Source organism: Phallusia mammillata, chromosome 7 (genome assembly GCF_965637545.1).
Source record: "Phallusia mammillata chromosome 7, kaPhaMamm4.hap1.1, whole genome shotgun sequence".
Lineage (NCBI taxonomy): Eukaryota > Metazoa > Chordata > Ascidiacea > Phlebobranchia > Ascidiidae > Phallusia > Phallusia mammillata.
Genome location: NC_137258.1, coordinates 9,329,743 through 9,346,629, shown reverse-complemented (window position 1 = coordinate 9,346,629; position 16,887 = coordinate 9,329,743). Strand labels below are relative to the sequence as shown.

Here is a 16,887-nt window from a genome sequence, read left to right as displayed (position 1 = left end):
GTGAGGCAAATACTGTTCATATTTAATGTAATTTAGCAAAAAGATGTTCAGTACAGTAAAAATACATCCTCATTGTTCATGATTACTGTTTATCTTGTTAGATCAGTTACGATTTATCGGTACCATCCTACCACAGAACATATTTTATGCTGTTATTCTAACTTTTTTTAGAAAAAGTCGAAACAAAAATGTGAAACTGCATATTCAAAGAAGCAGTTGGTATTCTTAATTCTTTGATCAGAGAAAAGTTGCAATATAGCTTTTCAGTGTTAAAGTGCTACATATTCAAAGTTTCAAACATTCCAAATTTTCCACTACATTACAATATTAAACTATGCAAAAAACAAAACAAATATGCCTGTGCCCTGTGTTGTGTGTTCACACAGTTCAAGATAGTCTTTTGACTAAATATTGTGTAAAAAATGGAAATGCATGTAAAACCCCGATTAAATAATCATCTTATGGTATAATCTGCACTTTACAATGGGCATAAGTTATTGTATTTGTATACACCAAAATGCCAAGCTTAGTACAAAAAAGTGTAAAACATAATAAAGTAATCAGAGGAGATATCACAGCAAGTCTTACAACTATTTGCGAATGGTATGAGAAATAGCCTTAATGCTGTCCTGTTGCTGTGGCCTTTGTCGCTATTCGTTATGTTGGTACTAGATAAATTCCAACAAACATTAATAACATATTAAAAACCTTTCTTTTCCATTGTATGTTCTGTCACCACTGTATGCATCTCATCGATGAAAGCGAGCAAATCAGATTTCAAACTCAATTCTCAAAAACACTGCTAAGTTCTCGTCGTTCAGCGCTGTTGTGTTGTGTTTACGAATGAATAGGAATTGTGCTACGTCGTTAGCTCTTCTGCGCCGCTATCGAGCAATTCAAGCAGCATTCCCATCGATGCAGCAAAGTACTGCACCACAAATTGGCGTTTGATATTGTGTTTTTTTTGGATAGAGTTATGTTCTGTTTTAAAAGTCAACCAATCTGGGAGCATTCAGGCATGTCTCTCAAGAATGCAACACTATACATGCTGTTGGAATATGTTTGCAGTTACATAACCGGTTTTTGTGTTTATGTTTTTGTCAAACATAACCGGAAGCATAAAAAGTCAATCAAACTTTAAATTCGATGTTTATTATCTCGTGTTTCACCTTAATAACGGCCAACGATTCCATCGGCGTCAAATTTTTGAAAATGCAAGGTTGCGGACTTAAATTAAACTATTGTGGCGTCACTGACGTGTTTGTCGACAAAAATCGCTAAATTCCAAATCAATCAAGAGATAAACCTTCGACAGAAAAAAGTCTGGTATTTTAAAACAACAATAAGCATTTTATTTATTATGCCAGTGGAACTTTTTTTATTGTGACGCCTCTGGAAAAGTGTTCTGGACTTGCGACGCCCCAGCAAATAAACTTTAATTAAGAAACTTATTATTAAAGTTGTGTTTATTGATACAACAACAAAATAGCCATTAAACGGAACTATTCTGCGACGCCCTTGGAAAATTGAAACGAAGCACCAGGGCGTCGCGACGCACAGTTTGAGAACTACTGTATTATGCCAAAACGATATGTGTTGGAAGTAACAACTAACAAATATGAATATTTAGATCGGACATTTTGCCACATCTTTCGCACACCACTGCAAACTAAAATTACCGGCATTCCAGGGTTGTGGAAAGGTCAAGAATGCCACGTTTATCTTGAGAGACAAAACTCGGTACAGAACAGTGGTTCTTAACCTGTGGGAAATTTAATGTTTTCAGAGGGAAATTATGTGAGTCAGTTAACCAAACTCGGGCCCGAGGGTCGAATTCGGCTTTGAATTAACCGTTGAAAGTTACTTTACTAATTTTTTTCTGCAACAACATGTAAGAGATTGATTTCACGAAGGTTTACAAGACACATACAAATCCAAAGGCCGTTTGTTACATCACAGACAAGACTAAAACCATCAATGACTTTGTTATTGTGCGCGAATAAAAGCCTTTCCTTTGTTAATTGTGATGCATAAATGACTAATGCGAGCAGAGGAGACTCTTCAATATTCCAAAAAGTTTAATCTCTCACAGAAGCACTATTTAAACTAAATAAGATTGCAGTATACCTTTGGTGTCCAGACCAAATCGCTTCACAAAATTATTTCATTTAAAGAATATTTTTTTTCTGTTAACGCAGGGCACAAAAAAAACAGAGGGGAAATTTCGAAGTTAGTGGTTGACTTTAGTTTAGTGGGAAACCACACCAAAAAGGTTAAGAACCACTGGTATAGAATAATAAGGATATGAGGTTTTTTGTTTTTCAAGTTGTCGAAAATCTATGTCAGCGTTGTTGTACCGTGTTTCATGAAGGTGTTCTTCAATATTAGATAAAATCGACATTTAGCAACGTTAAAAAACATTGCATCAAGTAATAGTTGGTTCGTCTCAGTCTGAAAATCGTCAGGTATTACAACACAGGGGTCTAGTGTACAATTGTACGTACATAGATTAATGACGTCACAAAATCATGAAATTACGTCACGACATAGTTTAGGTCATATGATGACGTCATGCAAAATTTTGCGTATCTATGACGTCATTAACCCTGTTTTTAACCGCACTAAAAATCTTGACGTCACTCATGCGCCCCCCTTACAAACCACTGTGGTGAAAAGGGGGAAATAAAATGGAAAACACATTTAAGGTACAGTAACAAATTGAACTTAAACAAGTTTTATACATTACTGCTCACATCTGAGTGTTTTTGAAAGCAAAGGATACTTAAAATACCCAAAAATGCTGCACTATAAATACGAAAATGTGAAAATACAAAAAAGGTATCAAACAAAGACATGTTCATTAGGATGATGATGACTCAATCGTTTTTTTTCTCTCAAATACCTCACGGAAAATTTGTCAACAGAGAAAGAGTTGCCAATGGGCCTGAAACTGGAGCAAGACCCGAAAGTAGCAGCACGAAACTCGGCCGAACCCGAATCGTTTTTGGGAAGCCCGTTTAGGCCGGAAAGTTTTATTAACAAGCGTATATATTAAAGGAGGGGTGTCCAACACGTGGTACACGTGCCAAAAGTGGCACGCACAGCATTTTAAATGGCACGCAATTTTTGGACATTCAGATGGTAAACATTAGGATTTGTCCCGCATTTAATATTTTTCTATTGATTCTTTTTGGCCTTTATTCTAACTTCAATAAAGATGATCAGTATCAAGGTTACACAAATCCATTAAATAAATTGGTCGTTTTTAGACTTCATCCGTCCACCTTTAGGCGCTTGAAACTGTCGAATTCTGGATAATTCCGGGGCTTTATGCTGTCGTATTAAATTCCATGTTATGGATTCTGCGCCTTAAGCGACATAGTATGTTATAAAAGGTTTCTGGAGTATCATAAAAACGTTTACTCATTACTCGCGTTTGACAACATATTTTATCTACCGTTAAGACGTTTAAGACATGGTTTGAAAAAAGTAAGCCTACCAAACGTTGGCGCGCGTGCATATTTTAAAACCTAGATTGGCACGGCGGTGCTTTCGAGTTGGACACGCCTGTATTAAAGCTTCAAAAAAGACAACCAAAAGACCAAAATACATTACTGAGGTAATTTTCACAAAGCAGCTAATTTGTTTGTGGCAAATCGGCCTTTTAAAGAAACCAGTTGTTCCCTAAGCTAGCATCGAACGCAAAATCAGCCATCTTTGAAGGTTTATTTATAAAATAAAGCAATATTTAGAAGATCTATTAATTCATGCAGGCCATTTCATGGTCAAATTGTGCTACTGTGTAACTCATAGCGTTAGGAGAAAAACTATGTGTCGTACCAACAGCGTTTTGTTTTTTATCACTTAACTTGCTTGTTGCAAAAAATAGTTACGTAGCAAAACATAAAAGATAGACAGGAAACGCGAAAAAAGCACCTTGTGGATACCGATAGAAAAGAATGTGCTGTACATCGTCGTATCGAGTTAGGTGCATTACGAGTATGATGTGCGGTAAATCAGATTCAAAACTATCCAACAATTTCTACGACCAAATAAACAACGACCATATAATGTCTTTTTAACTGCATTGCTAATCAATTATTAAAATGAACTGTGATGTTTGTGACACTCCAAACGAAATTATGTTATTTTGTTACTTACACAAAACACGATAATTTTCAAGGACAATCCAAGATGAATTGGCGTCATCTTGCGATCGCACTCGTCTGCTGTTTTTGAAATCCCTTACCATACAGGATCACAGCCCCGAACTTATCAAGTTTGTGGAGCTGCTCAAAAATACGTAAACCCAAAGCGTGCGCACTCTACACAAGGCCGACATGCCTCAACTAAATTGTCTGCTGAGAGAAAAGTAATCAAGCGATCGACTTGAAATTGCTCATCAGCCTTCTTGAGGCTTGTATCTATTTTTTACCGTCTTTGCCGACTTCGAATTCCAAAAAATGACTTTGTGACGTCACAATTACCATTTTTAAAAAAGGTCCTTTGGGAGAGGGGGCACTGTGCAGCGCCCTCCGGTGACATATCTACCGGGGGTGCATCAATCGACGGTAGGGGCCCTAAGGTTTCTTGCGTTGGCTCCCGCTTGTAGCTAGCTCGTCGCAAAGCCGAGATGTAGGCTCTCAAAGATGACCGTTTTTACGTACGATTCTACACTTGGTGACAAACGGGTACGTACGACTCTACACAAGGCCGACATGCCTCAACTAAATTGTCTGCTGAGAGAAAAGTAATCAAGCGATCGACTTGAAATTGCTCATCAGCCTTCTTGAGGCTTGTATCTATTTTTTACCGTCTTTGCCGACTTCGAATTCCAAAAAATGACTTTGTGACGTCACAATTACCATTTTTAAAAAAGGTCCTTTGGGAGAGGGGGCACTGTGCAGCGCCCTCCGGTGACATATCTACCGGGGGTGCATCAATCGACGGTAGGGGCCCTAAGGTTTCTTGCGTTGGCTCCCGCTTGTAGCTAGCTCGTCGCAAAGCCGAGATGTAGGCTCTCAAACATTCCCTCATATCGTTTACTTTTTCTTATGTTGTGTGTTGGTAATCCCCTTTTGTGTTAATACATTAACAAATGAAACTCATTGATGTGTGAAGGAACCCAATATCGTCATAATTCTTGGCGCCATAGAAAGATTATGATTCGTAATTATTTTTTGTTGTTTTTTGGTCAATATTGTTTATTGTAATGTTAATTATTGTGAGCATTTGTGGAATTAAGTATTATTTTACACTAATTGCAACTTATAATATCATTTTTTATCAATTTAGTCTAATGCTAGCTCTCTTGTTGGTTTATCAACACTAATTTGTAATTTGGTGTTGTACCTAACTTTTGTTCGGTAGTTTATTTCGACCTTATTGCAACAGTGGTTGGCAAGGCTTCGCATCAGTGACGTCAATTTTTTTGATGTTGTTAAAAACAGGGTTAATGACGTCATAGATACGCAAAATTTTGCATGACGTCATCATATGACCTAAACTATGTTGTGACGTAATTTTATGACTTTGTGACGTCATTAACCTATGTACGTACAATTGTACACTAGACCCCAACACAGTGGCTCGTGCGCAATAACGGCCAGGTATTCACTGACTAACAATTGTTGTTTGGCGTCATAATGAATTAGGCTCTGGTTAAAGAGAAGGTTAGGATTAGGTACTAAAACACGTTACGTTGTCAGTGATATGTTCCGAAAGCAAAATTATTTTATGATTTTCGTCAGAGTTGACGACGTTTACACAAAACTGCTACAAACAAACCGCATTCGTTTTTTCCGAAACAAGTAATAATTGGAGGCGGTTGTTCGCGAATGAGAGGTTTCTGTATTGTTTGATACTGAACGAACCACCACGACCATAAGGTACACGTGTTGTACTTAAGCTTTCAGTTTGCTGCAGAATGAGACATGCATATCGAGAGTGTCGCGAAAAGCTTGTTATGAATGACGCAAGTTGTGTAAAAATACTACTAATGTATGTGATTTACTTGATTATTGTTGCTTGCATTTGCAGGTATGCTACTTACATCAAAACAAATGCATGTCAGCTGCATGAGATTTGTAAACTTTTTAAAAAACTTATTAGTGTTTTTGATTTGATAAATTCACTGCAAGCACGCAGTAAAGTCCAGCACATGTCAGGAATTGAAAAGCTTAAAATATTAAATACCATAGAATAGATATGAATGTTGTTCTGTGGCAACAGTATTTTACACTTTGTCACAAAGGAAAGACTTCAAATCAGAAGTCAAAACCATTGCTAAACATCTTGACTATTTGAAGTCAAGATGCTTGAAACAATATATTCACCTACGAAGTGTACACATATTTCACATGTTTACAAACACCAACACAATAAAATAAAAAAACAGGACAGCCTCAAACCTTTTCAAAGGTAAACATAATCAATGTAGGTTAATGATAAATTTAGCCATTATACAGCATAGCATTTAGTTTACATGCAATAAAGTAAACATAACAACACATTGTGATATGGAGCACAAAACCCGTCAAACATGTGAACTGTTTAACATTCCAAACTACACACAATATTTGTATTATTTGACAAAACATAAGTTTCCCAACAATTCGTACCAAAAACAGCTAAAATTCAAATAAAATCTAAAAATAAAGTATAACTGCACCAAAACTGAGCCAACAATCTGCTGTGTACATACTGTTGCCTGACTTCTTTATGTAGTGTTCACAGTGTTGAAATAAAATGGCAGATTTTTTAACTACAAAAGCAACCATTTAAAATGCTAAATTGCACACAATGTAAAATCCAATTGTCATGTTTACACCATGGTTCAGTATCTTAATGAACCTGCCACTTCAGACCACCACTATTTACACCTGTATGTTGTGCTGCAAGATCCTCCGCTTCTTTTTTCTTCTGCATAGAAATAAAAAAGCTTTGACATGCCTTAGACTAAGTTGTTCAAACATGTGTGAAAAATGAAACACATATTGAAGCCTGCTTGACAATTTTTATTATGATTACACAAGTAGAAAACAGGACCACAGTATTAGGAGTACCCTTTGTTGTTCTTTCACTCTCTCTGGATTTTTTATTCCACGCTCTTCAGATTCTTTTTTTCTTCGTTCCGCTGCATCCAGCATTTGTTGTCTTCTAACTTCAGGATCAGGAGTTGCAACTTCATTATTATCACCAAAGCAAGACTCAAAAGCACCCATTTTAAACTTGTTTAAAGACTAAATTACCTAACAAGTGTGTGTCATTTACTTGATATTCCCTTACTACACAAACAACTATTCGACAAACAGCTCTATTAAGTTGACACGTTTTAGCAAATGCGATGCAATATTCACAAACTGTTCGAAATTTAAAACCGCGTTCGGACATTTATTGATGTTGCACTATTTAGCATTTTATGGTGAACTGAAGTGTCTAAACCGAACGCATCTTTACTACACACGTTAACTAAGAAGCATGGACAGGGTTAACTGTGCATGCAAGTGCAAACTGCAAGCCCAGAAAAGTTTACCAACGCACAACAATGTTGACATTTTACAATATGCTTTCGGATGCCATCTTGCGGAAGTTGACCCGCACAAAACGCATAGCCGCATGTGAAGATGTAAAAAATAATGACACACAAAACTGTGGGGTAAAAAAACTTTACAACCTGCGGCTTACAATCGAATAAATACGGCATGTACTTGTTTGATGTTTACCGCATGTAAAAATGTCTCCATACAAAAAAGATAGATATTTAAAGCAGTTTCAAGTTGTTGTTTTTTACCCAGACGATTCCTGCGGCGTCCATTGACCATCCCGAACACGCTGTCAGATAGGCACAAACACATAGTGGAAAACATCTTTGGCCATTTTAACAGATAAAGGACACTAATTTCTCCATATTTGAACTCTTTTGTACTAAGTGTTTCGTTTCGGCACTTCAGATCATAAAAATCACAAATCAAATAGGAAAAAAATGGTTATATCTGATGGGTGGCGCACTCGGCCAGTGAAAACCACAAGCAACGCCTTGAAATGTTGAATTGAACTAATATATAGTTATTACTTATTAGTTACTAATAAAAAAACTGTAAGCCAATGCGATTAATTAAACGTTAAGGTCGATTTGTTAGGTTTGCTGTTTGTTCAACGCAAATTAACATTTTTGCAGCAAACTTGTAAACAGAGTGTTTTGTAAGAAATTGTTAGTGTTTATACCGGTGGTTCTTAAATTTGTAAGCAAGCAGTGCAATAACTAACTATATTTTCTTTCTGCGGCACATTTAACAGGCCGACCACACAAAAGTTAAAGTGAATTTACAACTTCATTAATTCCTAAAACACCAAAATTTGTTTGCACTTTAAAATACTGATTACTTTGTGGTACACCTAAAAAGCTATAAGAATCACTGGTTTATACACTAAATAATTAGTCAAAACAAGCTTGGCCATGGTTGCATCCATGTCCCCCCTTATGCTGTATTAGTTTTAGTCTGCTGCATACAAAAAGTTGCCAACATCGGGTGTAGATTATATATTTATGAACTGTTAAAAGACAATATTTACAAATTGTTTATCACCATATATTTTGAACCTGAAATCAGATTTTGTTCAAAGTAAGAAAAATATTGTTTGATTTGATTACATGACATTGGATCGGAATAACCTAGAGGTGTTGAAAACAAAAGAACCAGGCTTCAATGGAAATTCAAAGGAACTAAAACATTTTTAATATCATATGGGGTAAGTTTAAAAAAAGCTGTCATTTATCTTTTCTCTTACAAAATTGTTTATTTGATTTTGCAGTCAAGTGTATGACAGTATGAGCAACAGCAAAAGTAAGGGTGCCGCAGCACCTGCCCCGGACCAAGGCGGCCATGCAGCTGCAAACTCCCAGTTTTATACAGTTCAAGTAACAGATTCTGTTTTCACTGTCCTAAAACGTTATCAAAGCCTCAAACCAATTGGATCTGGTGCCCAAGGAATGGTAAATATGCCTGTTCTGCACACTGACAATTCAAAAATGACTAGCGTAACATGTATATATTGTAAATCAGTATAATAATATTATGATATTAGTAGTTTAAGTTTAAAATCTAGTATTGTATCTTTGTCACCCACATCCCGCCTTAAACTTTGACTTTTTTGCCTTAAACATCATGCGTATATTGTAATATTTGGCTAAAAGCATTTTTTAAACAAAAAATATTGGTGTAAAAAAGTGAATTACAATGATGTTGTATGTTTTCAGGTTTGTGCTGCCCATGATACAATACTGGGACAGAATGTCGCAATCAAGAAGTTAAGTCGCCCATTTCAAAATCCAACCCATGCCAAACGGGCATATCGTGAATTAATTCTAATGCGCGCAGTCAATCATAAAAATATCATTGGACTTTTAAATGTTTTTTCACCACAAAAAGTATTTGATGAATTTTCACATGTCTACTTAGTCATGGAGCTAATGGACGCAAGTCTTTGTCAGGTATTTTTTTTCTTTTTTAATGTATTTTCTTATTGTTGTTTTTTTGTCTGACCACAAACTTTGCAGGTCATACAAATGGATTTGGATCATGAAAGACTTTCCTATCTTTTGTACCAATTGCTTTGCGGAATTAAGCACTTGCACTCAGCTGGAATTATACATAGGGATTTGAAACCGTCAAACATTGTTGTTCGATCAGATTGCACTTTAAAAATTCTTGACTTTGGTCTTGCCAGAACTGCTGGTGGTTCCTTCATGATGACTCCTTATGTTGTCACAAGATACTACAGGTGTGTAATAGTTAACCATCTGAAAATTGTGGTGCAAGTTGTGAAAAGCATCTGTTAAATAAAGATGTCTGTAAAATGGCCAAAAACACCATCTGTCTGGAGTTTTTTAAATTATTTATGTAAGTTTTGCATGCTTTGTAATGACTCATGGTGTGGATCAGCTGATGTCTAAGGTGTGGCACCCACCTAATCTTTTGTGAAAGTTTGCCTGATAATACAAAAGTCACATGAGAACTATTGTTACCACCATTTTTTATACTGGAACTACTGTTCCAAACGAAAGCTACGATTTAAAAACTTTGTTGTGTTTATATAGTCAAATGGGGTAAAAACAAAATTTGCTGAAGTTGGGGTAAAAAAACAATACCCTCACAGCTAAACCAAATTTTTTTTTAAAATGGTTTCTTTTTCATAGGATGTATTTATTCTCTACCAATAAAATAAGCCATAAACCATTCTCAGATTTTGTTTGTAGGCAATGTTCTGCAGGTTGAAACAACAGTAGTAAAATTCGTATGTTAAAAAGTCTTTAACAACCTTTAGAAACTTTCCTGCAGATTTTTTATTACAAGTTTGGTGTCAATAACCTTTGTTCTGTGTTGTGTCATAACTATGACCTATTAAACAAAAAAGACTCTACTTGGCTAGCTTCTAAATTTTTTCAGATATCTTGTTGTTCGTTTTTACCCCAAACAGTTCTATAGGAATGGGGTAATAAAAAACTATGTATTTTTTGCACCCCAAAAATTTTTTTTGCCCAAACATTTTATTTGTCACCTGGAAGTTTAGAAAATAAAAAAGAAAGCCTATAAAACATGTACTTAAACCAAAGTTGTATAAAATTGCTTTGGGGGCCCAGTTTTGGAGAATTTTTTACCAAAAAGTATACCTGCATGGCTAAAAGTACAAATTGGGATCCAGGCCTAAAGAAAAATGCTACAAAGTAAGAAAAATAGGTTATCAAATCATTATGTGGTAATTCAAGCAGTTTGGGGTAGAAAATTAAACTTTATTTCAATAAGGTTTTAGGTTACATGACCAGTCAGCAAGTGGGTGAGCTCTATTTAAACCTAGTTGCATACCAACAAAAGACTGGTAAATGACAAAAAAGACCAAATCAAAGGCAATAAATGCAGTGCAATAAAGGTACAAAGCCATGGAAAGTCTTAGCACCAATTTGAAAGCGTTTTATTAATTTACAAACAGTTTACTAACTGCTGTAAAGTTTGGTTTGTAAAATTTCGAAAACAAAGAATTTTGTGTGGCTCGTGTTTTTTTGGCTTATTGATTGTAACAGAGTTGTTAATGAAATTTCTGTCTTATGTTTGACTTTAAGATGGTTGATTAAGTTCATATATATAATTGAATTGAAGTTCCAACTGCCTCTTAATTTTTTTTAAAATGGTCCTAATGTCCACTTGTTTTTTTTACCCCGACATTGTTTTTTTTTGTACCTTTTTCGGGTTAAAAAAGAACAACAGTTTTTGTCAAATATTTTTTTTGTTTTTTCGTAAAATCAAAAACTTGTCACATAACTATAAAAGTAGTCCTATCAGCTTTGTTGGGAAGAAAAACTGACCTTTTGTTTCCTTTTGTAAAATAAAAGTTTGGCAACAAACCCCACTTGACTATAATATATATATAACTCGTATGTAAGTCTTGAAGAAATTCATGTAAGTAATGTTTGCATGCTAACGAAAAAGCACAATTTGTATTGTAAAGGCTGTCAAAAAATGTCATTGTGACATTAAAGATGTAAGCAGTCTTGAATTATAAGCCTACCCAAATTGTAAGTCATACAACTGGTAGGGTAAAAAACTTTATAAGCCCTGACTTAAAAATAAATTTGTTACTGGTAACATTTTAACATGTCGGTTTAGCTAACAACTCTCAACATGAACAAAATCAATAGTTGACTTAAATCTGCTTAGTTTTGTAAGCTGTCCATATTTGTATGGTTCTTCTTATTTGAGTTCTTAGGAATAACAGTTATATACAATTTGAGTTCTTAGGAATAACAACTTGAAATAGATTTAAGGCATGAAAAAATACACATTTGTTTACCCCACACTATACCAAGACACATATGCTTTTGTTTTAAATTAAGTACTTATAAGGTAGCCTGTAGTTGACAGCTTTTAAGTTGCATTGGTTGTGCTTTTTACTGTTTAGAAATTTAAACAAAATTTATTTCCACTTAGAGCACCTGAGGTAATTCTTGGCATGGGATATCAAGAAGTTGTTGATATTTGGTCAGTTGGATGTATATTTGGTGAAATGATTCGAGGCCAGGTTTTATTTCCAGGAACTGACCACATAGATCAGTGGAACAAAATTACAGAACAACTGGGAACACCATCCCAGGTACAAACTGCATGTAATGTAACATATTAATAATAAAATTTTAATTGACCCCTGGTATAGACAAAACCAGTTAATAGGAATTCCAATTTACCAAGTCCTTCAGTCGATCAACCAAATTTCCAGAATATCAGGTACATATTGTTGACAGAGGTGCTAATTTACACTTTCCCTGTCGAATAAGGTTGCTATAACTCTTATCCCTGGCAGAATAATTGATTTTCTGTCTATAATCCTGAATAAGGTAAATTACTCTATTTTGGCTGGGTTGACACACCACAGCAAAATAGGTAAAAAGGAGTAGGAGTATAAAGCGTTGCCTGTTTAAGTGGGATTTTGTTCACCTTATTTGAATTCACACATCTGTTTTTAAATTCGTTCATAACCCACCTGTCTGCTATGCTAAAAAATAGGAAACGCATGTGCACACCACCTTTTAAGGAATAGAAAAAATCATTTTCTCCAGACAATGGTTAAACATCAGGGTTGCCTTAAAGCAGATGTTGATTGTTTTTGTCTGGTCTAGAACTACACACCCCTTTTTCACAAAAAAATACATCCGTAACTTTGGCATGGTGTAGAGGTAATGGACTATAATCAAGTGTTTTGTTTTATTAGGACTTCATTAACAAACTTCAACCAACGGTGAGAAACTATGTCCTAAACCGACCACTACAACGAGGACATCCAATCCATAGACTTTTTCCTGATTCCCTATTTCCTGCTGACTCTGAGAGTAATGGTCGACTTCGTGCAAGTCAAGCTAGGGATTTACTTGCAAAAATGCTTGTCGTTGATCCAATTGATCGCATAACTGTCGATGATGCACTTCAGCATCCATACATCAAAGTCTGGTAGGTTGGAAATATGTGGGTTTTGCTGTTAGCCTAGTTGCGATGTTAAACAAACTGTCAGTGGGTTGTGTTCAGCAACATGGTAACCATTTAAGAATATGTATTACTTCTAAATATGGTACGTAGTTGCAATGTATAATAAAGTGGGCACTTTGATTCTGTTTAATTGCAGAAATGCACAGAACCTAGCTTAATACAGTTTAAACCAAATAATCTATTGCATAAATTTTTCCGAAAATTTGTAATCTTTGGATAAACAAGCTGCATAAAACAGTGTTGACAGTTTTCATTCTAGAAATATTAAATAATTATTTTGAAAAGTTTCCCTTCCCTGAAGAAGAAACAATTGTTTTTTCTATTAATTACCCAGTTTGATATATGATGGTTTAATGTTTAATTCTGTCAAAATGGACTATATAAACAGCAACTTAACATAATCTGTCAAACAAATCATTACACTTAAACATTTCAACAATTAATGAATAAAATCATAATGTTTGTGCAATGATAAGTTTGTTGTAACTGAGGGTCCTCAAAAAATGAAAAAGGAGTACTCAATAAATCCATACCCAAATGACAAACGGACATATCTTCGCTACAGTGTCAAAGCATTGCCCATTTAGCAACTGTGTTATTTAATTACTCTTTCTAGCACTGAATGCTGTTTGCCACATCTGGTGACCTTTTCTTACATACCCTGTATTTCACCCTGGGAATAAAATCAATTAGTCCTGACACAGGTCAAGAGATAACAAATGTGATTGGCTGACCACTTGAAACAAATGTGCTGTGGCATGGTAAAAAAAGAAATAAATGTTTTGGGTTAAAATATTTAAAACTGAAATTGATTTCAGCATAAATGACATTGAGATTATTCATTTTGAAGTATATTAATCCAACAGCCAACAAAATTTATCCAAAAAATAGGGAAATGAAAGCCATTTTTTCTCAATCCAGCAGCCAACATGGCACAAAAACAAGGAAGCACAAGCCAATTAGCTCCTCTTAAGGCTTGTATTGTAATCATAAGCACACCATATCACTTTGTAATGGTACAGGACATTTTTTTTGTTTTTACTCTGTCATACAGTAAACATAATTTCATGCCTACATGACAGGCATTTACACAAGGTTAGGTGTTGAAATTTTTCCCAAGTCTATTGCTGCATTGGTTTTACCTGTTTTATTTCGATTTCAATTACCTGTCAGCATTTGTGAATACAGACAAATGATTTGTATCGATAACAGCCTTAAAAAAACAGTGGTTGTGACACACTGGTTACATTTTATTATGGGTCCCCTTCCCTGAAGGGGACACATATTGATTTTACTCAAATTGTTTGTTTGTTTGTTTTTTCTTTCTTTTTTTTCTTCCCAAAGTTTGTCCGACTCGTTTTTCTATCAAATGTTTAATGGATTTGGCTGAAATTTACACAGATGGTAGATATAGTTATGTAGATGTTCATCCCACTTTGTTTTTGTTGATAACCCCAGTATTTACCCCGCTAGCCCCCTAAAATGGGTATTTTTTCCCCAAAGTTTGTCCGACTCGTTTTTCCATCAAATGTTTGATGGATTTGGCTGAAATTTACACAGATGGTAGATATATTCATGTAGATGTGCATCCCATTTTGTTTTTGTTTATACGTCAGTAATTACCCCGCTAGCCCCCTAAAATGGGTGAGTTTTTAAACAGTGTCAGAATTGGCTGAAATTTGGATTTCTTGGAGAGTATGCCATTTATAGGTGTCGATTGTTGTGTTCAACCCTGTAGTCCTAACATTTACCCCACAAGTCCCTAAAGTGTAAAACAAATTTGTATGTTACTGGGCACCACAAACGAAAGATTTCTTTGGCGCAATAGTGTTACAAGGGCAACCCAACCAGTTGTATGTTGCTCGTTGGTGGGTTGCTTGGTGGACGTTTTTGCGCCATGGCAGTTAGGGGCTTGTTAACAGCCCTATGACGTCAGAAACATTAACAGTTGTTGCTCAAAACACCTCTAGTGGTCGAAATTTTAAACATTGGCGGATTGGGCTGAAATTTTGCAGTACTATTGATTGAGTCATTGTGATTTTTATATATTTTTTAGTTTGTATGTCTAACCCCATTAGTTACCCTACTAGCCCCCTAAAATGGGTCAGTTTTTTAAAACGTTAAATAGGACATACTTCAAACAATATCTGGGGTGAATCTAATTTTATAGTTTGTATTGTACATAGTATTATTATTTATATATTATTCACTGTGTTTTACCTTACAACACTCGAATTTCTCATGGTTATCTCTTGAATTGCATTATTTTCAACTTTGCATGTGTGGGGACCCATGAGTTTTTGCCTGCAGAAACGACTAAGGTTATAAAAGACTATGGCTAATATGGGACCCAATACAAAATAAGCATAGGAAATATATTAATGTTTTAAAATAGGTTATAGTGTAAATGCAACAACAAAATGTGCTAAGCCACCCTTCTAGTTTTTTCAGAAAAATGTATTGTGTAAAATTATTGTTAAATCACATTACAAACAACCTCCATCCAAATTTTGCAAAAAATAAATTAATGTTAACGTGCTTACATTGGTCCTTAATTTGAATAAAACTGACCTGATGCACTTTAATAAAATAAAAAATGTAAAATTTTAGGTATGATGTGAGTGAAGTAGAAGGGCCTGTTCCCAAACTTGGTGACAATTCTATTGATGAAGCAGAGTTTTCAGTTGAAAAATGGAAGGAGGTTATTTGGAAAGAAGTCAAATTGTGGGACTCAATTGACACTACTGTTCCCAAACCGCTTGCCCCCACTACACTGCCAGAGGAGGCCACTAAAGGCCAGGAAGGTACCAAATCTTCAAAAGACACAAAAAGTGAGAATGGAGTTGTGCAAACCACTGCCTCTACTGAACCAACCCCTTCTAAGTCTTAACCTTGCAACTACAAACTAAGAATGTGAATAACTACTGTAGAAGTTCAGATGTAAGGCGGTGCTTGCTGATTTTGTTTTATGCAAATTTGTTTGTGGCAGAGGAAGTTTAAAGTAAAAACAGTTGCAAAGGAATACAAAGTGGACCATGCTATCATTTAATAGCATCCATTCAGTCATTCTAAGAGGGATATGAGAACCTGTCATGGATTTATTTGAATTATTTTTACGTTTGTTGTGATATGCATTTGTTTGTTTGTTTTTTATAAACCTGGTTGTTGTTTTTTTCTTGCGCTGGTGTAAATCCAGCATATCAATTCCTGTTTGTATTTTGATTTGTCACAGCCATAATGGGTTGACTTTTTATAAGGGGATGTTTTTGTGTTGGCTATTGTCAATTATTATACATGAAATATTGATTATTGTATCATGACTTTTGATTAACCAATTAAATGTATAAGAGTGATTTCTCCATTCCAATTTAAGCATTGTCCCTGCCGATGTTGTATACCTATTTAAAGTTATCTTTGTCATTTTAGCACACAACTTTTTACTTTGGGTTTGTGGCAAAGCTGCTAATTGAGCATTTCTTAGACTTTAAAAATGTGTTGGTGTAAATCCATATTTTTCAAAAACAGAATTCAGTGCAAATTAACTTTCCTCAAAGTCAAGTGCCTGTTGCATTCTGCATGTACCTAGCAATTATTATTCAGCCGTTTGTTTATGTGCCGCTATACTTTGTTGTGTTTATAAAAATGTTATAAAGTTAAATGTAACAGTACCATGCTTTCAATTTATTGAATCTCATAATGTTTGTAGGCAATTGCTAACGATACCTAGCACTTGACAAATTAATATTGTAGTCATTTTGATGTTCTGTGTTTTGTAGCCAAAATATAATGTCAAAATGCAGGTTACAATTATGTGTTTGTGAGTTTTGCAGTGGGAAGATTTTGTTCTTGTAGC

At 35.1% G+C, this 16,887-nt stretch overlaps 2 protein-coding genes across 2 annotated transcripts; one reads left to right on the top strand and one right to left on the bottom strand.

Moving 5' to 3' along the window:
- Positions 1-5,940: 5,940 nt before the first annotated feature.
- On the bottom strand, positions 5,941-7,339 carry LOC145238252 (small VCP/p97-interacting protein-like). Its single transcript, XM_080101366.1, has 2 exons — positions 7,065-7,339; positions 5,941-6,921 (listed from the first exon to the last, which is right to left on the bottom strand). Exons 1-2 carry the CDS (start codon positions 7,221-7,223, stop codon positions 6,844-6,846), a joined length of 237 nt encoding a protein of 78 aa, XP_079957492.1. The 5' UTR covers positions 7,224-7,339; the 3' UTR covers positions 5,941-6,843.
- Positions 7,340-8,583: 1,244 nt separating this feature from the next.
- Positions 8,584-16,841, top strand: LOC145238243 (mitogen-activated protein kinase 8-like). Its single transcript, XM_080101354.1, has 7 exons — positions 8,584-8,751; positions 8,815-8,995; positions 9,260-9,493; positions 9,560-9,783; positions 11,985-12,147; positions 12,763-12,998; positions 15,645-16,841. The coding sequence occupies exons 1-7, from the start codon at positions 8,747-8,749 to the stop codon at positions 15,922-15,924; spliced, it is 1,323 nt and encodes a 440-aa protein (XP_079957480.1). The 5' UTR covers positions 8,584-8,746; the 3' UTR covers positions 15,925-16,841.
- Positions 16,842-16,887: the final 46 nt, after the last annotated feature.